A 26157-nucleotide genomic window follows, 5' to 3' on the forward strand; every position below is an offset into this window, starting at 1 on the left:
TACTCACCATACAAAAGCAAAAATCATTTAGGAGCACCTGTTGACATTTTTTTGTCCCCTGAGATTCTGTTACCAAGGCTGTTGCCCCAGAATCATACCCCTGCCCCTCCCTCGAATGGAAACCAGTTGTTCTTATCTAAGTTCAGGAGGAAGCTGCAAAGAGAAAAACAAGGACTGGTTAGAACAACTAGACCCAAGATGACAGAAGATTTGACTTCCAGTAGACCTTGATCCTCATTATACGCTCATTGTAATACGTTAGCATGCTAAAGGGCCCATCCACCAGCACCATGACAGGTGACGATCGCCTTGACAACAACTGGAAAAGCCCATACAAGGACTGAAAAAGAGTGTTGCATCAGTTCTGTGTCCAAACCACAACGCTGTTCTCAGATAAGACGTGAGTATGCCTCCCACTCTTTCCAATTCCCTCCCTTTTACCTCGGCCCTCCTAAACATATGGTGTCTCTGTCCCAGTTGGGTTGTGAAGTTGATTTGCGAACTAAATTTGCGCTTCTCCATTCTTTGGCCATTAATTAAAGCTTGTGCTGTTCCAGTCTCAGCATAGGTTTCATTATTGGCTGTGCGAATCTGAGCGGAAAAAGAACCTCCCTGGGTGTCGGTGCCTGGCTAGGACTTTAGTGAGGGTCCAGTTGACCAGTTTGGTAACAGTTCCATTTAGGAGGTCAGCCTGGGGTCCCAGGACTCTGCATTTTTCCAGGTGGTTTCCATCCAAGAGGTCCAAGGATTACATTCTAAGAAATCTTTTTTACCCCTTGCTATTTCTGAAAGCTACTTAAGGATAGGGGCTGCATCCTCGCCTAAATCCAGAAAACGCTTGTTGAGTGAATGACAAAACGATGGATGAAAGTATGAATGAAGTTAGGGGAGTCAATCATTTTACTACACAGGTCCCAGCAGCTCCCGTTACTTCCGGCCGCAGAACTGGCCCTTTCAAGCCAAGCCTCTTGCGCAGGCTCTCGCCGCGACTGGAGGCATGCTGGACTACATTTCCCAGAGTTCCAAGGGATCGCTGCGCAGGCGCACTTGGAAAACTAGGCGTCTCTCTCCTCCGCAGAAACTGGCAGGTCATTGCCGTCCTGCCCCAGCCTGTCCTCCTGTCCTCCTTGTCCCGCAGTGTGAACTCCAGTAGTTCTGCTAGTGTATGTGTGTCGCTGCAGGCAGGACTTATGGCCTCGCCGTTGAGGTTCGACGGGCGGGTGGTACTGGTCACCGGCGCGGGGGGAGGTGAGTACGCGAAGGCTAGAGGGCCGGCGTCCTCCAGCTCGCTCTCGTGCTGGGAGTCCCCCTTTTTGGTCTGGGATCCGCACGCAGCTGTAGCTGCGATCTCAGCATCTGGGCTGCGGGCAGCGGTGGCGGGGCGGCTTGGGGAGCGAGCGACTGGACTCGGTGGGGTTGAGGGTGGGAGGACGGACAACGATTGTTCTCCGGGCGCCTAATCGGCTGAGGATGGTGAGGAGGGGCTGGCCAGCCTTGAGTGGGGAGCCAGAAACTCCTGGTGCAGCCCACTCCTCCACCCGCCCCCAACCCTGTGGGAGCTTCTCAAGGCTTCAGGTCTTGAGAGAGGCCCGGCTCGGCTGCGGGTTGCAAAACTAGGTATAATGCATCCCGACGCCCGTCTGTGCGTATCGATTGCGACTCTTCCTGTTAATAGACTCCCTAGGCCTCTGTCAAGTGTTCTAAACGTGGCGGAAAAGCCGTCTGGGGGCTGGAATCACCCTCGCAGGAGTAGAGATGTCAGACCCTTGCCTTTGAAAAGTCAGTCATCTTTCCCTCTGTCAGATGATTTTAAGTTCTTGAGAGGGCCTTCTTTAAAAAAAGGCATCTGATAAGAGTCCTCCTTTTTGGACTTTGTGTGTTTATCAAGCGGATTGCAAACTCCAATGCCTGCAGGACTCAGGCAGGCGATAGAGGAATAAAATGAGAGTGGGGTGGGGGCAGTAGGAACTGGAGAGCAGAGGCCTTTCTGAAGTGGGCCAGATCTTCCTGTATTTCAGAAGCCAAGTGGAGATTGGTTATGTGAAATAACCCTATTTTTATTTCTATTTATTTATTTATGGCTGCGTCAGGTCTTTGTTGCGATGCGCGGGCCTCTCATTGCGGTGGCTCCTCTTGTCGCAGAGCCGGGCTCTAGGCGCACAGGTTTAGTTGCTCCACGGCATGTGGGATCTTCCCGGACCAGGGCTCGAACCCGTGTCCTCTGCATTGGCAGGCGGATTCTTAACCACTGCACCACCAGGGAAGTCCCCAAATAACCCTATTTTTAAAGGACAAAATTTAAGACAAACCACTCATACCCACACGGATGCTTTGCAGTGAGGTTTTACACTATTTCCCACCTGTCCATGATCTCTGTAATCTCCAAGTGCAGGGATCTTGACCTCACGGGCCTTTGATTACCCACTGGTAGTGCCTTATACCTAGAATGGACCTAATGCAGAATTAATTTGAATTATATATTAAAAGTCACAAACAGTGGAATTCTGACAGTTAATTCATATGTATTTTCACGTCTCCATTTATAAAATGGATTCACATGCTTCCTTTCAGAAAATATCTTTAGTATTAATTGGTGGCCAAATGTTTTATATCCGTAGCTATATTTATTCTAAAATGATTATGTTTTTGGGAAAACATTTTGTTTACACTTTACTTTTGATGGAAATAATTAAGTAAAGCACTCATGTTTTAAACCTCTTTTGACAGTGAGTGATTCACAGTATGAAATACATTTTATACCAGGACCTGGTATACACACACACACACACACACACACACCATATTTGAAACAAGCTCATGACACGGTACATAGTAAATGCAGTGCACTTTGAACGTTTCTATTCTGTTTCATTAAGTAAATGCAGATTACAACCCACTAAATTGATTTTGTGAAGTATTAATGGGTTGTGACTAGACAGTTCTGAATTTAGCACCTCCTGTTCATGACTGATTCATATTTTAAAGAGCCTGGATTATGATACAATTACTAGCCATTAGATTTGAATACTGATCTGGGGCAGATATAATTTTGTGGTAAAGTTGAGACTGTCATTAGGTCTACACTGGGCCATCATTATGAAAGAGAGATTGAGATCTAATTCCAGCCCTATCATGAAGACTGTTGTCCTTGAGGTCTTGGGGTTCTCATTTAAGGATACATATCTGTAGAATTGAGGCACTGCTAAACATCCCAGGAGGGTGTCCGTGAATGCCTGCCAGGCCTGTGTCTGGGAATTAGTCTGACTCCAATTAGAACTCCACGCATGTTCTAAAGATGAATAGAAATATCTTTGCACTATTCAGGTGCTGTTGTTTAGCTTGGAATATTGAATAGTTTAATGGGAGACCTGGAAGGAGAGGTTTAGAATTGTCTAGGATTAAGGTAAACAATTTTGCCATGATGGGTGGTATAACGGGAATTCGTATTTATTAGCTGATTGTAGTAGTTGCTGGGGATGTAGTTGTGAGAGTGGTGGAGGTGGGCGGTGGAAGAAGGGAGTCTGGCCATTGTGAATTTGAGATGGTTATAAAATAGCAAGCTGTAGATCTGGAGATAGTGAGAAGTGTGTGAGTAGTTGGAGATTCTGGAGTCAGGAGAGGTTTCGAAGTCATTTGACTTCCTTTGATTGGTAAAGCTAGAAGGTGAAATAGTCCAGGAAGCTAATCTTAGAGGCTCTGTCAACTTGAAGCAGAGAGAAGTCTAACCCACTGAAGAGAGCACTGAACAAGCACTGTGAGAAAAGAATCAACTGATATTTAACAGTGCTAAAGAAGTTAAGGTCAGAAGAGAAATGGGGGAGAGAGGACGGTTGACAATGAACTTAGGTGTGGGAGAAAGTTAAGACAGGATTTAAAAGAGGATTAACAGAAAATAGAGGCTCTTGGCTTTAACTTTTTATGCATTTTGACTGTAAAGATGTGCTGGGCATTGTGGGAAATGTAAAAGAACGACATAATCTCAACCTACAAGGACCTTCTAGTTTAGTTGGGGAGACAGACTAAGACACAAAGTATTTAAATAATGTTTATGTAAGCACAGATATAAAAACGTTGGAGGACACTTAACGAACCTGTTAATGGACGAGTGGTATTACAGGGAAACAGGGAGGAGAATGTCACTTTTAACTTTATATACGGATTTGTGTACAGTTTGCATGGGCCTTTATGGTAAAAGTAGATTACTGACGTATCTTTTCAGAGAATTGTATAGCTTGGTTTTGAGATAATTCTCTGATTAACTTAGATTAATCTCTACGAGAGACATACCCCATTCCTTTCATCTGATGATTTTCTACTTTGTTACCATTTTTTTTTTTTTTTTTTTGCGTTCTGGTTATGAGTATTTGATTTCTCTGAAAACCTCATGTTTAGAGCAAATGCTTCAGCCTAGATCTGATAAAATATGAGGAGACTTGAGTTATTATATTGGGTGGGTTCTCATCCATTCAGAGTGGATTAAATTTTAAAATAAATTATTTGGTGGTCTTTTAGTTTTGGAAAACTTTATAGTTTGGGTTCTTTTTAGAAGAGCCTGATAATTTAGCCATCTCAATATTTGTTTACTTGTTTATCAATTAATTCAAATTAAATTTAAACTACCAATTAAATTTATCAATTACATTTTAAAAAACGTGCGCACGGGGCGTCAGGGGCATGAGGCGGCGCCGGCCTGGCGCGGGGCTGCGGCGGCCGCGTGGACAGGCGCCCGGGGCGGCAGAGCGGCGGCGGGCCCGGGGTTCCGGAGCGCAGCCCCGCCGGCCGGGCCGAGGCGTTGGGGCGCCGGGGACGCGTGGTGGGCGCAGGGCAGGGGCGCCGGCCCGGACAGAGGCTGCCGGAGCGCCGCAGGCCTGGAACTCCGTGCGGGTCGCCAGGAGACGACGCCTCCGCCAGGCCCTGCTGGAGGCCGCCCCCGCGCCCAGGCGCAGTTGGCCCGCCCGGTGCCCACGGCGCGCTGGGCCTCAAACCATGCCGGTGTCTGACCAGGCGTTTGTCACGCTGGCTACCAATGACGTCTACTGCCAGGGGGCCCTGGTGCTGGGGCAATCATTGCGGGACCACAGGGCCACCAGGAGGCTGGTGGTGCTGGTCACCCCTCAGGTGTCCAACCTGCTCAGGGAATTTCAGATGATCCACATTGACACCAGAAGAAGTGAAACCCTTCTGCTGACCAGTAACAACGGGAGACATGGAGAATGTTATCAAAGGCTTATCTGGGGGGAAGGACCTGGGCCTGGGCAATTGTAAGGGATGGTCTGTAAAACTGGGCACAATAAATTTCCATGCAAAAAGAAAAAAAAAAAAACCAAAAAAACGTGTGCATGTTAAAATAATTTAAACAATGCAGAAGTAAGCTTTCCACCCCTTGTTGCTAGTTACATAATTCTGTTCCCCAGAGGTAACCACTAATTGCCAGTCTCTTATATAGTCTTCCTGAGATATTCTCTGCCTATAAAATTTATATGGGCACGTATCCATTTTTGGATGTATAAATTTACACCTCATACCTTTGAGTCTGAATTAAATATTTCCTGTGTGTGGTGATTATGTAGTCAAGGTTCAGAGCAGGATATAGAAACCACTAGATATTTGAAACAGGAAAGGACTTAATTTAAGCAGTTGGGTTTTAGGCAGTTCCTCTTGGAATTCCTTATGGAACAGTATAAAACTGGTCCATTAGGGGAGCCACTACCTCTGAGGCTACCATTGGAACTGCCACAGCCCAAATAGCCACTGGCCCCAGGGATCTAGAGAATGGAAGCTGCCATCCAGAAATTAGGGAGCTAGATCTAGAAGCTGCCACTATACCTGCTTAATACCTAGGAAGCCTCAAGAAATCAGCTTCTTAACCAACAGTAACATCCAAAGGTCACAGTAAGGTGGCTTCTGCCTCATTCCCTCCTTCCACATTTCATGCAAATGCGTTTAATGGTGGAAACCAGTTCACATCTAGCATCCATCCTAGAAGCTAGGTAGAATGATAGGAAATGGTAGGTAGAATAGGTGGAAAATACAGTTTTAAGCTTTCCAACCCCTGAAAATAGAAGTAGGTGAAGTAGAGGCTGAGCGTACCAATGAAAGCTCTACCCTTGTAATGTAATTAATTGTTCACCAGTTACTTTGCAATAGGGATTGAGTTGAGTGGACCAGAAAAATTATGCTAACATTTGCTCAACCTTCTGATTTTTTTCTTTTGTTTTCAATAGGATTGGGCCGAGCCTATGCCCTGGCTTTTGCAGAAAGAGGTGCATCAGTTGTTGGTAAGTTGATACATTTTTCTTTTCATTCAGTAGCTAGGAACTAAAATACAGTCTTCACAAGCCAGAGGCCTTTGTATTCACATCAAATAATTTGTCAAGGTCAAATTTCATCACTAATTTTTTCTTCTGCGAGCAAAATTTTTTTCCCCATTGAGGCTAACTTTGTAACTTACTTTTTAAAGTAAACTAGTTTCACAGAATTTGCAACTTAATAGAACTGAGAAAGATGAGCCGACATTCATTATATAAAAGGAAATTCTTGAATTTGGTATACTGTGGGCTGTAATTTTTCGATGTAGAAGACTGGTGCAAGATGAATCCTTGTAAGTGTAAATATATTGATAAGGTAAGAAATAAGTACATTTTCATAACTAAATGTTTGGAATCAGGGAATCCAAAGTATTTTTTTTTAAATCTCTTTCATAAAAATTTTTCAAATGGAAGCTTTTATAACAGTTAAAAATTTTTTTAATTAAAGGGGCACTTGCATGAGTTTTATTATGGGGGGATCAGTTGGAAGATGGTGTATTGAAGAATACACCAAAAGTGGGAGGTTTTAGTAATCTCAGTGGTTTGCCTGATGTACTTGGCAGTTGGTATGGACCTAGGAGTGGATTTGTCTACAGCCAAGTCTTTGTGGGGAATATCTAAATGAGTGCCAGGTAGGTACATAGGGCAGATGTATGGCCCAATATTTATTAATATCTTCCCTGGGCTAAAATTGTTGGCCCACATCATTGTCCTCCCAATCCCAGTTTTCCTACATCTTATCAGGGAATACACAGAGACAAATTTCTCCCAATTTGTTTATGGAGATGTGTAATAAAAGACTGAACAAGCAGCCAGGTTTTCTAAACAAAGAAGACCTAAGCAGGATATTGAATATACTTTTCTTCCTCAGCATATATCTTTTTTTTTTTTTTCATTCATGAGATATTTATTAAAATAACACATTTAGGGAAAAATATCAATACAATTGTATACATCATTACTGAAAACTGTATACCATCATACAAAAAAGGATTTTATTTTGGGAAGTCAATTCCTAATTTATGGCAAGTTTTACTTTCAGAAATAAAACCACAAAACAACACAATCTAATTCAATCTTAAAGGCTGGCATGCTGAGCAAGGAATGTTCTTATTCTTTGTAGGAGCTCCTTCTTTACACTGTCAGGTACCAGGGCTTTGCCTTTTGGTGTGATTTCAGCCACCAAGTCATCAATAGTAACGTGTTCTAGTCCTTTTTCTTTTCTTTTTATTTATTTATTTATTTATTTAATTTTATGGCTGTGTTGGGTCTTCGTTTCTGTGCGAGGGCTTTCTCTCGTTGCGGCAAGCGGGGGCCACTCTTCATCGCGGTGCGCGGGCCTCTCACTGTCGTGGCCTCTCTTGTTGTGGAGCACAGGCTCCAGACACGCAGGCTCAGTAATTGTGGCTCACGGGCCTAGTTGCTCCGCGGCATGTGGGATCTTCCCAGACCAGGGCTCGAACCCGTGTCCCCTGCATTGGCAGGCGGATTCTCAACCACTGCGCCACCAGGGAAGCCCCCTAGTCCTTTTTCTTTAATTACCTTTACAGCGTGCCTTCAACTGATCCTTCCAGCCACATTCAATTAATTTAGCTCTCAGCAACTCTTTGAGGCGTTCTCTTTCTCCAGTTTCTATCAACTTTTGGTTAATTGCTGCTCTCATCTGCGCATCTTTGTTCATCTTGCTAACCACACTCTTCTCCTGCCCGGACCTAGCATATATCTTTATGGAAGGGACACAGCGACTTTGGATGTTCCTTGTTTAAGGTCATAGCCACTGTCTGTTAATCCAGTCTACTTCTTGGGGCAAGGACAAATTTTGATATTGTGGTATTTGGTCAGGGCGTGTATAGTTCAGGCCTTTTTGGTCAGATTTTCCCCAAAATATTTCATGTCAGGGCCTAAAGGCACATGTTGTTACTTTTTTTTTCCTTTAAAAAAAATATATTGTTATTTATGTATTAATACTTAACAACTTTTTATTTATTTACATCTTTCCCACTCAACTCTGTAAGTGCAAGTATCTCATTTTATCTTTTGTATCTCCTAAAGGACCGAGAATGTTGCCTTTTGTAAAGAAGGGACTTTGTTCATTCGTTCCTTTATTGTTTGCTGTAGCCCTTTTCAGGGGGTGGGGTGGGCTGGGGAGTGGTTGGTGTGTCTTTGAGATTGGTTGAATAAATTTCTGCTTTTTTTGTTGTGACTAAGTTATAATCTTAGTTTATAAACTTGTTTTGTAAGACCTTTTGCAGCAATATGTGTTTATGTGGATCAGTTTTCCTGTATTTATTTATTACCTTTGAATTTGTTGAACTCAGATTGGAGTTTTTCAGTTCTAAGAAAAAGGTAAACAGGGACAGTGTATCTGTTTATTTTGTCATTGCCTCAGGGATGGTATTGCAGCAAGTGCTTGTGAGAGTCCAAAAAGGCAGAAAATTAGTGTTTTGGGAAAAATATTTACCAAACTAGGCTGGAGAGCCAGATTTAGTTTAGTTTAGTTTATGTGAAAATGTAGAACTTTTCACTGATATTTTCTACCGCTTTTTAGCCTGTGACCTAGCTGTGAACTTTCTGGGCTACCAATGGGTTTTGTTCTTCCCTAACCACCACCACCCTCTGCTTTAACTTTTTTAAAACACAGATGCCCTGAGTCCAGGTTGTATCATGTGCACTAACATTTCTCCTGTGTTAATTTTGTTCTGCTCAGCATATTTTTACCTGAGTAAGCAAAAAATAGTAAAGAGGAGTAAGCAAACCTAGGATTTATGACATCAGAGTATCTTGTTTGTGGAAAAATTACTAATCAGTTAATCCTATGACTAGCTCAGAGGCCAGTAAGAAGTAAGACCTTAAGAAATGGAGTACCTTGTTTCTCATATAAGTCAACTTTTGCTAGGTTATGCTGAGTTAACAGACAAATCTCAATGGTTTATAATAATAAAGGATAATTTCAGGACTTCCCTGGCGGTGCAGAGGTTAAGAATCCACCTGCCAATGCAGGGGTTACAGGTTCGAGCCCTGGTCCGGGAAGATCCCACATGCCGCGGAGCGACTGAGCCCGTGCGCCACAACTACTGAGCCTATGCTCTAGAGCCCACGAGCCACAACTACTGAGCCCGTGTGCCGCAACTACTGAAGCCCACGTGCCTAGAGTCCGGCTCCACAACAAGAGAAGCCACTGCAATGAGAAGCCCACACACCTCAACGAAGAGTAGCCCCCGCTCGCCGCAACTAGAGAAAGCCCACGCACAGGAAGGAAGACCCAACACAGCCAAAAATAAAAATAAATAAATAAAATAAATAAATTTATAAAAAAAAAAAGGGTAATTTCATACCTACCTGACCTTTCAGCTTGTGGTCAGCTGTGTCTCTGCTTTATGTGTCTTACTAATTTCAGGATCCCAGCTGAAGGAGCAACTTTCATCATGGCTGTTCTTCCGGCAGAGGGAAAATAAAAATGGATCCCCTTGGTGTCTCATAAAGCTTCTGTTTAGAAGTGGCATGTCATTTCTACTCACCTTTCATTGGCCAAAGGAAATCACCTGGCCAAGCCCAAAGTTAAGGGTATCACTTAAGATATTCTCTTCATGTAAATATGATTGCTATGTTTTATATTCCGTAATATAAAGCATTATGGGAGATTTAAATCTGGGTATAAGAACTGCTAAGCCTTTGGCTGATAATTACAACAAGGGACATTTGGTTTCGTACACGTTATATCTTTCAAGAAATGTTCGCACATATCTGAAGGAAATGTTGGGAATGGAATAGATTGTTTGAGGTTTCCTCTGTAGGTGAGCTGTATCGAGTTCTCTGAATATTAAGTTTTGTCTTGAGGGCGTGAACACAAAGAAGATCGAAGTGTTCCAGCAAGGAGAACCTCTTTTTGGACAGTAAGAAAGGCAGAATGCTTTCTATCCTTGAACTGGAGGAGTAGCATTTTTGGGTAATTGAAACTGCAATCATTTGAAGTAAGATCGACATGATTTCTTTTCTGTACTGCAGTTGCATAATAACTGGTAAAGATGAGTTACAGGTTCCTGTGGTCTGATGCCAGAGCCTGTGTTTTTAACCGCTGTGTGATCCTGACAGCCAGAATGTGAACTGCAGTGGGGAAAGTGAATTGTCTTTGAAGTTAGGTCAGGCTATAAATCCTGTTTCTGCTGTCTAATTACATGACCTCTCTGAATATTAGTAGCCACCTTACCTAATAACTTCCAGGATTATGATGGGGATTAAAGGACATCAAGAATTAAAACCTTTTGTAAAGGGGGTAAAAAGCCAGTAATAGTGACTGCCTACCGGGCAGTGTGCTGGGCACTGTGCTCAAGATTATGTCAAAGTGAGCTTAGGGGGCATCCCAGGCTGGAGTGAAGTCATCTAGGGGAACGAAGTGAGAGAGGAGAGATCACAGGAGGTCAGGTCATGTAGGATCATTTAGTTCAGAGTAAGGACTGGCTTTTACCCTGATTGAGATGGGAAGTCATTGGAGAGCGTGGAGGAGCAACATGACCTCATTTAAGGTTTAAGTGGATCATTCTGAGTGCTGTGTGAGGAATAGGTTCTAGGGGAGCAGGCGTGGAAGTGGAGAAGTATGTTGGGCATGTTGGGGTCTATTATCCTATTAACAATTCTTGTCCACACTTGTGATTTTTCATTAAAAATAAGAAGAGGAAGAAGAGAGATCTGTCAAGTTATCGCAATAATCTACATAAGAGATGGGGGTGATTCAGGCAGGTGGTAGGGATGGAGGTGGTGCAAAGAAGTTAAATTCTGGATATATTTTGAAGGTAGGTATGGCAGGATTTGCTTATTTGCTGATGTGGGTTGAAAGGGAGAGAGAAGGATAAAGTGGTGGTTTACCGAGATAGGAAAGACTGGAGGAGGGCCGGATTCGCAGAGAGGGGACATTCGCAATAGACTTTTAGATGGGGATAGTAGGTAGGCAGTGGGACATAGGACTCTGTAGTTGGGGGGACAGGTTGAAGGTGTATAAATCTATTTTCAGTTTCTAGGTGGTATCCAAAGCCAGGAGACTGGATTAGATTACCCAGGTGGTGAGTGCAGATAAACAGGAGATGGGGTCCCAGGACTGAACTCTGGAGGGGACTCAGTCTCTCATTTTCAGTTTCTTCTCCCTTTAAGGAGACGTTTGATGCCTTCTTGTTGTTGAAACAGATTAAGTCCCTTAAATTAAAGGGACCTAATTTAAGACGTTGCTTTCTAAACTATCACAACATTTTGGAGGTCTTCAAATATTTAGATACATTTATGGCCATTCTGGAAGACTCTGATGAACTAGGGTGATTTTATCTTTCTACCAAACGTGAAAATAGTATGGCAGCTCTGTGTTTTCCGCCTTTTCTTTGGCTGTCAGGAAGCTTGAGGGTAAACCTGACACTGTCCCCAAATAGAGTAACTACCATTAGCATATGCTTTGAGTAGGCTTCTCTTTCTCTGATGTAACGTTTTCGTAATTTTTCCGTTTTTTAATAGTCCTTGCACATTTAAGCCACCTTAAATACTTTTTGGTAGCAGTCAGGACATGAACAGAATACAGGAAGAAATCCCCTTTGGGCCCACAGCTCTAAAATCAATGAAATGATTCTTAATGCTATTGTTTGCTATCGGAAACTTTATCAAAATAGGAGGAAAGGCATCAAGCATAGAAAACAGAGATGTCTGGAAGAACATCCAAGAGATGGTTAATAACAGTTACCTCTGGGGTAAGACAAGGATTAAAAAGACTTTCTGAATCTGCAGGGTTTGAATTTCTTGAAAGCATTAAAAAAAAAAAAAAAAGTAAATAACCTCTCCAAAAAATAAGTACACTTGTAGTATAATGTTGCCCGTGTCATCTTTTTATATGCTTCTCAGATTACTCATTGTAAAGGATGTCACTCACAGAATCAATACATATGAAAATTATTTTGATTTTGTAGATTTGGAAGCACCATTTTACTTTGGAAATAAAAGTCGTTTATAGATAACGTCATTGGTAGTGGATATGACTCAGCTGGTGTCAAACCCTTGGATTGAATAAATATATGAACACGAATATGTGTAAGCACAGTGATAAAGCACTCTTCAAATACAAAGCATTATAACATTATTACTCTTGATAATTAAGTGGCAAGTTAGAAACGGCTATATAAGCAATTTCCCGCACTGAGCTACAGCAAAAAGGACGAACTACTTATAATAAAGTGAAGCAGTAAAGTGAGGGCAGACTTTAAGGGATCTTGAAAGTTAGACAGTGAATAGTTAGGGTTCCACTGCAGATTTTGAGCAAGGGGATGACTTAGTATAAAGGCTGCCTTTGGGCCATTACCCAGCAACAGTCTGCTGATTGCCTGGAAAGATTAAGATTGGAGGCAGAAGACCACCGGGAAGGCAACTGTAGTAATCTGGGCGTGAAATTATAGAATAGGAAAGAAATGGCAATAAACGATTCCTCGAAAGAACTGGAAACTCCTCAGTGCACAAACTCTCTACCTTGCGAGCTCAAAGCACCTAGCACCAGTGCTGGATACAGAGTGGGAACAGAGTGAACATTTGAAGAATCATAATGAAATTGATGTCAAGCCTTGATGGCTCAGTGACATGTGCTGTTCAGAAATGGGAGAAAGGAAAGAGTACCTGGGAAATAACTCACCCAGCAAAGTGATGTTGAGAAGGTCGGACAGTTTGAGGAAGATGATAATCAGTTTGATTTGCTTTTTTTTTTTTCCTGTCAAACTATAAGTGACGTATAGTCCCTCAGCTGGTTTAGCAGCCCTGATATCAGGAGCCCCAAAGCATGTTTCTTGCTCTAGTCTTTGGAGCCAATAGTCAGGGCTGAAGGATAGCAAGAAAGAACAAGAAAACCAACTTCTGAGAGCAAAGTCCTGTACACAAATAGGATTGCTAAAGACAAATCCAGATTTCTCAATCTGGTTTATGTAACAAAACACTGAAAAACAATGTATGTAATGCTCATCAAATAATATTAATGCTCCAATGTTACCTCTGTTTCTCTTTCAACATTTCAATAAAGGAACTATGATCTGCAACACATATGATAAAGAATTAAAATCTTTTATAAGTAAGGGACACGTACACATCTGTAAGAAAGAAAAGCACCCCAAATGAAATGTGATTTAAGCAGGCAAAACAATAAGAAGTATAACTGACCAATAAGCCCATGAAAATAATGTTACCTTACTAGTGCTCAAAGAAATGTAAATTAAATAATGAGCTACAACTTGTAATCATTTAATTGTTATACTGAAAAGAATGATGTCCAGTGTTGGGAGGATATGGGGAAACAGGCATTGTCACAAACATGGTTCTGTTTTCAGGCTTCCATAGCTGATAACTTGATACTTTGTATTTAGGTATCCATTTACCTATTAATAGAGTACTTTTACAGGCTCCAAGTGTGTTTTAGAATTCTCTGGATTCTTATATCCCTGCTCTAGTGGTTAGCATATTGCAGGTATTTAGTAAAATCTTGGGGTGGATTTTTAGTAAAAAACCTTATGTAGTCTTTAGTAGACTATCCAAGTCATTGATTTATTTAAAATGACAGAAATAGGAAAAAGATTTTACATCTTAAAAAAAAAAACCAAAACTCTTCAGAGCTATAAACTGGATTTTATATGGAGGATTTACAAATATATCACTTTGGGGGATATTTTGATGGTTTTAGCTGAAAAGACTCTGTCCTTAACTATCATAATCTTAACCATTTTTACTCCCTAATTTAAAGCTATTTGTTTGACTGGGGTGGCTGATTTACTGTTCCTTCTATATTCTCCCCAAGCACATGTGATTTTTTTTTTTTTTTTTTTTTTTTAGTGGAAATAATTAGGATAAAAGAAACTTGTCTACAGCATTAGAGGAGCAGAGTGGTATTGTGGTAGGTCCAGGTTCTAGTCTGAATTTTGCCATTTCATACAGCCTTGGAGCCTGGACAAGCTTTGGAGCCTGGAACAAGTTACATAACCTTTCCTAAACTTTCCTCTTCTGTTCCTGCCAAACTCCTAAAAAGCTGTGTGGAGATCAAATGCAGCCATGTACATAGATGGGTCTTTGAAAATGTAAAGTATATACATACCAGTATAAGGCGGTAATGGTATTTTAAAATATTATTGTGATTAGAATTTTAGTCATATATTTAAGCGGAACAGTGTCACATAGTGTGGATACATTTCTCTTTGTATACAATCTGTTAACATTGTTGCTATCCAAGCCCTTCAGCATGTAACCAGTGCTTTTCTAGTTAAGCCTGAAATCCCTGTGATTTAGCTCTGGTGATAGTGGGATAACTGAGTGGGGTCAGTGTTAAGTTTGTACTCTCTAAGGTAGAGACTTGTCTTGAATAAATCTATTCTGAAACTGTTTCACTGCACATCATTGATCTCAATAATTATTTATCCAGTCTTCAGTTCTTACCTTTGATTGCACTTGGTTGCACTTTGAACAGTTTCCACTTGGGGGTAGTGTTTCATTTCACAATTGAACAATTCTTTCTTTACTTAGGTATGGCCTGTGCCAGTTTGCTCTTGAACTTTCCCTTGCTTAGTTAAAAAGGGTCTTAAAAGACTGTTAGCCGCATGTTTTAAAATCTTGATTTTTTAAAACTGTTTCCTGTCATTTGAGTAATTGTACAGAAATGAATAGTTAATAGGAATTTAGTCTTGAGAATCTTTAACACTTTTTTTTTTAATCTCTGAGGGATAATGTAAGCCTTTTCCCCATTATTTTGTGTCTTTGCGGCATTTTTTATTTGCAGTAAGGCTGTTAAGACTATATTGTTAGAAAAAATATATCCCAGTCCACATTTTGAAAAACTCGTTTCCTTTAAGCGTAAAAGCACATTAGGCTAGCTTTGCTCTGTATCATCCCTGTATCTCCCTTTATCACCCAGCCCCACTTGCAGCCCTCACCCCAGCCCCCCGCAAAAGAGAACCATTCTTGAAAAGAAAAAAAAATCTTGTGGGTTTTTTTTTCCCCCAGGTATGGTAATTATCAATTTGGTAATATTAAGAGACTTTAAATTTTAGTATATACCTCTATGCCATTTATTAAATAGTAATTTTTAAATTGTTATATGCCTCACAGTATGTGCAATAACCCTACAAAAATGATCACTTTGCAATGCAAATTAATTCTTTGTCCCAGGTATTTGTTTTAAATTCTGTTTTTTCCAAGTTATTTGGCATTGATCTATATATCTTTTCATTTGTTTTTGCATGTTATTTTGTAAATAATTAAATTATTGTATAAATTACCTTCGTTATCATATTATTTAGTTATGTTGGCTTTTATAAACTTTATGATGCAATTAGTGCATTAGTGTAGCATACTTAACTTTCAGTAGATTATAAACTCTGAGGATAGGCACCATTCTTATACATCTGTAGATTTCTGTAGATTTCCTTGCAAATAGTAAATGTGCAATTAATGTTTGTATCTATATAATTGGATATAGGGAGATGTTATGTGGTAAGTGTGGTCAGTTGTTAAACATATAAATTACATATATGGTATAAATTAGTGACTGAACACATATTAGTTGTGTATGTAATTTTTGACCTCTTTCAATAAATAGTTTTTATTTCTTTTTTTGGTAGACCATGACACACTATGTTTTATAAAAATTCACATGTGCTTCTCCAAGAGTTTAATATTGTGCTTGTTCTTTATCACCATTCCTGTAAACAAAGGCTTTCTTGACATGGAGAAAATATTTCACATTGTGTATTTAACCTTTCTTTCTTTTTTTTTAATATGGTAAGAACATTTAATATGCACATTTAACAAATTTTTAAGTGTACAATACAGTATTATGAACCACAGGCACTATGTTGTATGGCAGATAAGATCTCTAGAACTTATTCATCTTGCATTATTGAAACTTTATGCCCACCGATTAGCAACTCCCCATTTTCTCCTCCCCCTAATCTCTGCAACCACCATTCTACTCTCTGATTCTATGAGTTTGACTATTTTAGGTACTTTGATGTAAGTGGAATCATGCAGCATTTGGCCTTCTGTGACTGGGTTACCATATTATCTTCAAGGCTCATCCATGTCGTTACATATTGCAAAATTTCCTTCTTTTTTTAAAGGCTGAATAATAGTACATTGTATTTATGTACCACATTTTCTTTATCCATTTTTGTCTGTCAGTTGATATTTAGATTATTTCTACATCTTGGCTATTGTGAATAGTGCTGCATTGAACATTTGGAGTGCTGTTATCTTTTTGGTTCCTGATTTCAATTCTTTTGAATAAATACCTGGAAGTGGGATTGCTGGATCGTGTGGCAGTTCTATTTTTAATTTTTTGAAGAATGTCCATACTGTTTTCCTGTGTATTTAATCTTAAAAGTGATCTTTAGGTTTTTTTCTTTTCTTTCTTTTTGCTAAAAGTGGGTTGAATCATGGTCTTTTTCTTTCTAAAAAAGGAGAAGCGTTGCACAGTTAAAAATTTCATGACATGAACCTGTGTTTAAATATTTTTGCTGCTTCATATCTATATTTAAAAACAAAGAGGCATGTTTTGAAAGTACGTATCTCATGGTATGTTCAGTAAGATGGGAATATGGTAGTAGGGAATTAGGAGGATGACTGAAGAAATACACTAATAATATAATTTCATTTCCAACTCATATTTTTAAGGTCTAGAACTGAATTCTTATTTGTTTATTTTTGCATTGCAGTGAATGATCTAGGAGGGGACTTCATGGGAGTTGGTAAAGGCTCCTTAGCTGCTGATAAGGTTGTTGAAGAAATAAGAAGGAAAGGCGGAAAAGCAGTGGCCAACTATGGTACAGTATTTGAGAGAACTATACTGCTTCTTTTATATTTCCTTAACTAATGCTGTTTCTCATGTTTTATTGAGCAGATATCTTGGCATTCCAGTATAATTATGAAATTAGATTTTATCTAAGTCTGCCAAAGATGTTTAGTGATGTATTTTTTAAACTTTTGATGTAGATTATTTCATGAGTTTAACTTTTATTCAGTTGTTTATTTAATATTTTTAATAATGAGCACATGATGTAATCAGTACATTACTGTAGATGTGAATATGAATATGCTCTTTTCTTAAAAGACCTGTCTTAGCTAAAAGGTCTTATGTATTTCTGCAGAGTAATATTAAATCCTTCTTTTTAAAATTGCTTTTAAAAAAAATTTCTTAAAGTAATATAGTGTAAGAAGTGAAGTGCCCCCTTTCTGTACCCAGCCTTCATATTCCATTCTGCACAGGTAATCATTGCTGTATGTAACCTTCTTATCTTTATGAAAATGTAAGTGTCAAAGTTAAGCATTAAAAATAAAGAAAAAATAATGACAGCAAATACAACCTTTATGTTTGATGTATTGATTCTAATAGTATTTGTAAGGAATCTTCTTGAGTAGATTTACTTTAAAAAGCTAGTGCTTACTGACTTTTCTGCAAATTAGATTGTTTTTATGGACCAGGGAGAAAATTAGATTGCCAGTGACTTTATTCTGAAATTTTAGAGGAAAGGAAAAAGGATATGATTTGTTTTGAGAGTTCAAGGGAATAATGAGACAGACATTTTAGTATCTTATTTCCACATTGAGAGTCTAGAAAAATGTTTTCAACTTAAAAAAAATTTCTGGAGTTTTAAAACCTATTTTGTAAAGATAAAGATTTCAGACTCTCTTCCCTGCCCCTCAGTTTTGGTATTCAACCTGTATCAGTCAGGATTCAGTCAAGAAAACAGAAGCCCCTCTCGGTTTTCCAAGTGTGAAGGGTTTTATACAAAGAATTAGAGACTTAACATTGGAAGGTCTGGGTATGTGCATGTCAGGGAAACTGTCGATGACCATCTCAGCCTGTGGCAGGTGGTTTTCAAGAGCTCACCTAGATGTGCTGTCAGTCTCACATCTGCAGCCTGCTCACGAGATTGCCTGCATTTACAGTCTCCTCCTACTTTTCCTCCCTTTAAGCGAGTATCTCTTTTTGGCAGATCTAACTCAGGAGCTTATGGGTCCCAGGGAAGGGACCTGGCTCCCCCTGTGATTGCAGAGGAAGTAGAAAGAGGCAATGGTGATGCTGAGTTGATAGCTGACCATTTGACACACAGCTCTGGGGATATGAGCCCTTCTCCTGGGCTGATTAGCAGAAAATAATAAATCCATAATATTTCATTGAGCTTTACTTTTTGTAGTTAGTATTACAAAAACAGTAGGTTTGTTTTCCAAATGTAGTGGTACAGAATTGAACATGCTTTTTCAGATTAAACACGCTTCTCCTTCCCTCCCTCTCAAAGTCTCATTTGCATCCTTAAGGGGAAGTGCTTATGTGGCTATTTAAAATTCAATAGAAATGAAATAAAATAGAATATTCCATTTGTCGTACTAGCCACATTTCAGACCACATTTCAGTAGGCACATGTGGTTCGTGGTTACCGTATTAGTGCAGAAATAGAGCATTTCCATCTTCACAGAAAGTTCTATTGGACCGTGGTATCTTGGATATTATTTGTCAAATACTTCTCATTTACCCCCTCTCTTTTTTTTTTTTTGTAGGTTAAAGGATTGTCTTAGGGACTAAATTTCTTTTGTAACATGTATCATTTATATTTTAGTTTGTTACGTGCCTGCAATATGAATGTATTTTCCTTGGAAACAGGTTCTATTGAATGAATAGTATCTGTCATGTGCTCTGAGCCACAGAATTTAGAAGTCGTTTGTAAGGGATATTACTGAAGTTTTGTCCTAATTTCCCTTTCCCTCAGATTCAGTGGAAGCAGGAGAGAAGGTTGTGAAGACAGCACTGGATGCTTTTGGAAGAATAGGTAATGTTTCTTTGCATTTATGGTACTAACAGAGCAGCTTCTACCTTTCTAATGAAATATTTTTTATTTCACTTTTGTTTATTAAAAACTCTTTTTTGGTAATCAAATTTTTAGATTTGTTTTAAATTTTAATTTTTTTACATACCCTTTTCTTATTCCACAAAAGGCTTGAGGTGACAGTTTTTATGCATGTATGTGTTGAGTTTGTTTTATATTTTTTTGTACTTTAAGAGCTTTTAAAAAAACTTGTAAGTATTCTCTAAATTTCCTTTTTATAATAATTTAATCATACCCCAAATATATTTAGAAAATAAAAAATAAATCAGTATTTTGGCAATAGAGGACCCAGTGGAATATTTTAGATAATTATAATGATTCAGATTAAAATGATTCAGTATCTTGCAAATTAATTAAGATGAATTATATAAAATAAAAATCTTCATTTTTAAGAAGCATTTCAAATATATTTAATTTTCCTGACTTAGTCCCATACATTGTTAGTAAAAGGTTATTGAATTACTAGAGGGAAACTACTGCAGATAAGCCCAACATGTTTATAATCTGAAAAATGTTAATTTTTGTAGTTTGAATGTGTTCCCCCCCCCTTTTTTTGGTCTAGCATATATATTTTTCTAGCTATATTTGGTTGAATTTATGAGAGACGTGTTCACATAGTGTCTGACACAGGGATAGAGACCACAAAGTTTTGAAGTCATAAGGTGAAAATAGCCACAAGATGGTGGTTGAACCTTAGGAAACAATCCCTTTCTTTTTATAGTGAGAATGCAATTATGTATTAAGATAGGCCATCAGTTTCGAACTCTAATGGTTTCCTTTCTGGGCTTTTGACTTTTGAGTGGCAAGGGAAAATCTTTTAAACTTTTAACTTTCCCAGTGAATTTTGAAGTTAATTGAGGGATGGCTTACGATTACCACTGAGTTCTAAGAACCTAAGAGTTGTGTGACTGCTAATTCTGTAAATAAGCTCACAGAATTTTGGCAGAAGGTAGAGGTGGAAACATTTAGGTATGTAGACTTGAGAGGAAAGCACTGATATAATGGGGTACTTATTGTGCTTTTGTGAATCAGATTTTTTTTTGCTATAGGTATAAAATTTTGTTCTGCTAGCACTTGTTACCTATTATATCTACTTTTCCATGGGCGGGGGGGAGGCAGGGAACACTTCTGAAAGAAATGTGAGTTGTAAGCAAAGGCAAATTAATATGCTTGCTTTTATATTTGTGACTTGAATATTTTTATATTGTAGATATTGTGATCAACAATGCTGGGTGAGTATTTCTTTTTAAATTTCCAATAAAGTAATGTACATGCAAACTTTTTTTTTTTTTAAGTGTTGACTTTCTCTTCTCAACATATATAATATCAATTTTTTAGAATTTTGAGGGACCGTTCCTTTGGTAGAATAAGTGATGAAGACTGGGGTAAGTTATTTTAAATATATGTTCTCTGGAACATACTTATCCATTTAGCCTTCTAATATTTGATACATTTACACACTTAAGGAAAAACTTGCTTCTACCTACTTTTGCTTCTGCTAATGTAAGTGATGAGTAAGCTTTACAACTGATAATGAACAGTTGGAAGAAAAGGCTTTTGTGACTTTCGTTCGTTTCCCTTTTTCTCTTTGAGAGATGGTCAGCATTTTCTTGCAGTATTAGTTGTTTCTAACAGCCTTTGCATGCTTGTCTGGCTGTGTGATTCTTATTGCAAGAGCAAGAGCAGGCTATGGAAGAGGGTCTGAGGCACTAAAGACGATGGAGATCTGAGAACTGGGTGGGAAAAACCTAGATATAATTTTGAAACTTCTAATAAGTAGGAAAAATTTCCATTAGGAATGTCATGTTGGAAAGATTGAGTTTAGATGATGAACAATCAAAGGTATAAAATTTTTTTATCCTGTTTGCTCTTTTTTGCCCTTACATTCATTGGCTATCAGAACTAAAACAAGCATTGGTGGCTGAGATGGTGGCAGGCATGGTAACTGAGATGAATTACATCATTGTTTATAGAGTGTGTTTCTGGGAAATACTGCCAGAAGTTCTTTTGGAAGAAGCAAGATATCTTTCTGACTTAGAATTAAGCAAAGACAGGCTTTTAGCTTCCAATTCCCTTGTAATAACTGGAGAAAAAAAGGAGCTGAGAAGGATAGAATTTGTTGGCAGAGGGGACTTAAGTCGGTGCTTTGCTTTGAGCTCTGATGGGGCTGGAGTGTGTCCTCTTCTGGTTTCATCGAGTAAGATTAAATCTGGAGTTGTTTGTTTATCTGAATCATCCTCCAAGCTGTCTGTTCATTAGATTGACATTTCAGAAAGCAGGCTTCTGTGTCTCTCTTTTTCCCTCTTTCCCTCCCCCTCTTTCCTACACCTCCACGCCCCGACCCCCAGCTCTCTCTAACTCATTTGCAAATCCTGTTAAAAATAGGGATTTAGGGATATACTGAACATTTTATAAACATTTCTTGATGAAGAACTGAGTGGTTTTTGATTATGCTTTAACTAACATTTGTGTTGAGTCCCAATTATATATGTAAAATTCTTGGTTATTTGTATTAATGAATTTTTATATAAAATAGGCAAAAATTAAAGATGGCATTGTACTTAGATGTGCATAGGCATCGTATTTAGGTGGCATTGTATTTATGATAAAGTTAGATATATTAGATAATAATCTAATCATAAATTATAGGCAAAATGGGTATGAATTATTGATTGGTTATGTAACTGGAACTAAAGCAAAAATGATTACTCGGAGTGCAATGTGACAATAGTTGATTTTGAATGCTAGGTATAAAATGAACATCTTTGTATAAGTAAGTCTTTGCTTATGTTGCTTCTGAGATAGGTCTGTCTAAATTTGACAATATTCATGATAAAAATTTCTTGTTTTAGATATCATCCAGAGAGTTCATTTGCGGGGCTCATTCCTGGTGACCCGGGCAGCGTGGGATCACATGAAGAAACAGAAATTTGGAAGGTAGAGTTGTATGTGGCTGTCAAGGGGGATTGGAGATGCCTTGTGTGGGTTCTTATATACAGAGGAAAAGAATTGCTTTGACGTTGAAAAATACACCTTCAGATATGCACAGGCTTTTTAAATGTAGTTTTGGAGGATGCCTCCCCGTTACATTGGTGTCAGTCATAGATTAGCGAGCTGGACAACTTAGTATTTCTTTTCACCTCCTACTTTTCATTATTAATGATTCTCCTGCTATTCTCTGATACTTTAGCAGTACAAACGTTGAGGATTCAGCAGTACTTTATTCTCTAACCAAAATATCATTTTTTGTGCCCATTGACCAACTGGGGAGAGATGAGTGGCTGTTTTCTACTGGCTGGCACTGGTCAGACATGAGTTAGTCTTTGTAAACTAGGAACGGTTAAGACTCTTATAGTTGCGTCTGTGTGACTCAGACATGGCAGACCTAGTAAGTGGCCCCATGCGCTCTAACGTAAAAGTTATTCCTGTTAACTTAGGGTTCACACACATCTACTAGAAGTAAATTGCGTGTGATATCTGTTCTTATTGGAGAGTTCTAGTATATCCTGATACTAGCAGTTTCTGAAAGTAAATGATAGGATTTACTTGTTCTACTAAGTAGAGTAAGTGAGATTAGGTCAGATCATGAGATGGTATTGTTTAATATGAGGCATTTAATATTATCCAGAAAGGGAAAGGAGCAAAGTTCTGAGGACTAAAGAACTAGAACTTCATGATCTAATATTTCTTACTAAAATTTTGACTTGTAAATTGGCAGTTTATTTTATGTTTATAAATACTTATTGTTTTCAGTACATAATGAATATACATTCTTACACTTGAATTCATTTGATCCTGACCAGGGATTCTTTCTAAAACAATAAAGTCTCGCAGTTGAATTTTGAGAGATTATTTTTATTATTTATATTAATTTAGATACATGAATCATGACTTTAAGAACCTAATGGCAGTATACAGTTGCTTTTGACAGGTATAATAGTAATGAAAAAGAAAAAAAAATGCTTAGAGTTGCAACATTATCAAAATATAGAAAAGATGATGTTGAGAGATTGATTTTCCTTTTAGGATCATCATGACTTCATCGGCTTCAGGAATATATGGCAACTTTGGCCAGGCAAATTATTGTGCTGCAAAGCTGGGTCTTCTGGGCCTTTCAAATTGTCTTGCAGTTGAAGGCGAGAAAAGCAACATTCATTGTAACACTATTGCCCCTACTGCTGGATCACGGTTGACCCAGAACATTTTGCCTGATGGTAAGTAGTTTAGATTTTTTTTAATGCTGTTCCTCACATACCTGTGTGGTGTGAGCTTTGTAAAAGTATTTAATTTTTTGAGTAGCTAAAAAAATTTCCTTACAATTTAAAAAAGCATTATGTGTAGTTTATGTTCATTATAGAAAATTTAGGAAAGCACAAACAAACAAAATATGACCCATAATTCTACCACACTGAGATAAACTTTCTCTTTGTGTAGGTAGACATACATACATTTTTTCTTTACAGAATGAGGTAATAGCATTCTTACTGGTTTATAATAATAATTATTTAAAACAATTAATAGATTATGTTTTTTAGGGCAGTTTTAGGTTTATAGAAGAATTGAGCAGGTAGTAAAGAGAGTGCCCATATACTCCTCCTCCCACCCAGTGTTACATCAGTGTGCTACATTTATTACAATTGATGAACCAGTATTGATCAATTTTTATTTATTTATTTATCTATTTATTTATTTATTTATTTGGCTGCATCGGGTCGTTGAAGCATGTGGGATCTTTCGTTGTGGTGCGCAGGCTTTTCTCAAGTTGTGGCACGTGGGTTTTCTCTCTCTAGTTGTGGCGCATGGGCTTCAGGGTGCGTGGGCTCTATATTTTGTGGCATGCTGGCTCTCTTGTTGAGGCACGTGAGCTCGGTAGTTGTGGCACCCGGGCTTAGTTGACCCTCGGCATGTGGGATCGTAGTTCCCTGACCAGGGATCGAACCCACATCCCTGCATTGGAAGGCAGATTCTTTACCACTGGACCACCAGAGAAGTCCCTGATTGATTATCATTAACTATAGTTAATAGTTTACTTTAGGGCTCACTCTTTAGGTTGTATGATTTTATGCGTTTTCACAAATGCATGATGTGATGTACCCACGATTATAGATCATACAGAATGGTTTCACTCTAAAAATCCCCTGTGTTCCATCTCTTCATCCTCTCCTTTTTTTCCCAAATGTCTGGGAGGATTGAAGCTCATTTCTTTTTATCACTACATAATATTACATGGTATGTAGGTGCCACAATTTGTTTTTTCATTCACCTATCGTGGAACATTTTGATTGTTTCCAGTTTTTGACAGTTGTGAGTGAAGCTGCTATAAACATTCATGTGCAGGTTTTTGTGTGGACGTAAGTTTTCAACTCATTTGGGTAAATATTAAAGAGGATAATTGCTGGATTGTATGGTAAGACTGTCTTTAGCTTTGTAAAAATTTCCAAACTGTCTTCAAAAATGGCTGTATCGTTTTTCATTCCTACTAGCAGTGAGCGAGAGTTCTTGTTGCTCCACACCTTTGCCAGCATTTATTATTGTTAGTCTTTTGCATTTTAGTTCTTTTAATAGGTGTATAGGGTATTTCATTGTTTTAATTTGCAGTTCCCTAATGACTTATGATGTTGTGCATTTTTTTCCTGTGCTTATTTGCCATTTATTTGTCTTCCTTGGTGATGTGTCTGTTCTTATTTTTTGCTCATTTTTAAATTGGGTTCTTTGTTTTCTTCTTCTTTTTTTTGGGGGGGGGGTTCTTTGTTTTCTTGTTGTTGAGTTTTAAGAGTTCCATGAATATTTTGGAAACAAGTTCTTTATCAGATATGTGTTTTGCAAATATTTTTTCCCAGTCTAGCTTGTTTTTTTATTCTCTTTAGTCTCTTTCTCTTTTGAAGGATAATTTCACCGGGTACAGAATTCTGGGTTGGTAATTTTTTTCTTTCAGCACCTGAAATCTTTCACTCCACTCTTCTTTTGCTGACATGGTTTCTGAAGGAAAGTCTGACATAATTCTTTCCTTGTTTCTTTATGCATAAGGTATTTTTTCCCCTCTGTGTTCCTCCAAGATCTTCTCCTTGTTTTTTCTGCAGTTTGAATATAGTATGCATAATAATAGGTGTAGATTTTTGGCAATATTCTACTTGATGTCTTCTGAGCTTCCTGGATCTGTGGTTGGTATCTGTGATTAACTTTGGAAAATTCTCAGCCATCACTGCTTAAAATATTTCTTCTGTTGTTTTCTTTTTTTCTTCTACTTCTGGTATTCCCATTATGTGCCTGTTCTATCTTTTTATTTTAATTCATTAATCGATTAATTTATTTGGTTGGGCCGGGTCTTAGTTGCAGCAGGTGGGCCCCTTTAGTTGCAGCTCGCAGGCTTCTTAGTTGTGGCTCGCAGGCTCCTTAGTTGCAGCACGTGGGCTCCTTAGTTGTGGCATGCAAACTCTTAGTTGTGGCATGCAAACTCTTAGTTGCGGGATCTAGTTCCCTGGCCAGGGATTGAACCTGGGCCTCCTGCATTGGGAGCGTGGAGTCTTAACCGCTGCGCCACCAGGGAAGTCTCAATATATCTTTTGTAATTATACCACAGTTCTTGGATATTCTATTCCCTTTTATTTTTTTGTCCTTTTTTCTCTTTGCATTTCATTTCAGTTTGGGAAGTTTCTATTGACATATATTCAAATCAAGCTTACTGACTTTTCTTTTTTCATTTCAAAATGTTATATTGTTTTTGTTTTTTAGCATTTCCTTTTGATTTTTTTAGCATTTCCTTCTGTCTGCTTACAGTAGTCATCTGTTCTTGTAAGTTGTCTACTTTTCTCCATTAGAGCCCTTAGCATGTTAATCACAGTTATTTTAAACTCCTAGTTTGAAAATTCCAAAATCTCTGCTGTATTTCAAGCTGGTTCTGAGGCTTGCTTTGTCTCCTCAGCCTGTACTTTTCTTGTCTTTTAGCATGCCTTGAAATTTTTGTTGAAAAC

General features: G+C 38.6%; 1 protein-coding gene across 2 annotated transcripts in view; it reads left to right on the forward strand.

Annotated features, from left to right (window-relative positions):
* Positions 1 to 1041: 1041 nt before the first annotated feature.
* The window catches only part of HSD17B4 (hydroxysteroid 17-beta dehydrogenase 4), a 150961-nt gene continuing 125845 nt past the window's right edge, over positions 1042 to 26157 (forward strand). Inside the window, exons 1-8 of one of the 2 annotated variants that reach the window (XM_061189542.1) lie at positions 1042 to 1248; positions 6225 to 6278; positions 17018 to 17125; positions 19070 to 19129; positions 20397 to 20418; positions 20525 to 20571; positions 22039 to 22123; positions 23213 to 23400. In XM_061189542.1, coding sequence (XP_061045525.1) covers positions 1191 to 1248; positions 6225 to 6278; positions 17018 to 17125; positions 19070 to 19129; positions 20397 to 20418; positions 20525 to 20571; positions 22039 to 22123; positions 23213 to 23400 — 622 coding nt within the window. In that variant the 5' untranslated portion in view covers positions 1042 to 1190. The remainder of the gene's footprint in view (positions 1249 to 6224; positions 6279 to 17017; positions 17126 to 19069; positions 19130 to 20396; positions 20419 to 20524; positions 20572 to 22038; positions 22124 to 23212; positions 23401 to 26157) is intronic. The other variant, XM_061189541.1, reaches the window with a different exon arrangement.

The sequence above is a fragment of the Eubalaena glacialis genome, chromosome 4 (assembly GCF_028564815.1).
Source record: "Eubalaena glacialis isolate mEubGla1 chromosome 4, mEubGla1.1.hap2.+ XY, whole genome shotgun sequence".
NCBI classification, from domain to species: Eukaryota; Metazoa; Chordata; class Mammalia; order Artiodactyla; family Balaenidae; genus Eubalaena; species Eubalaena glacialis.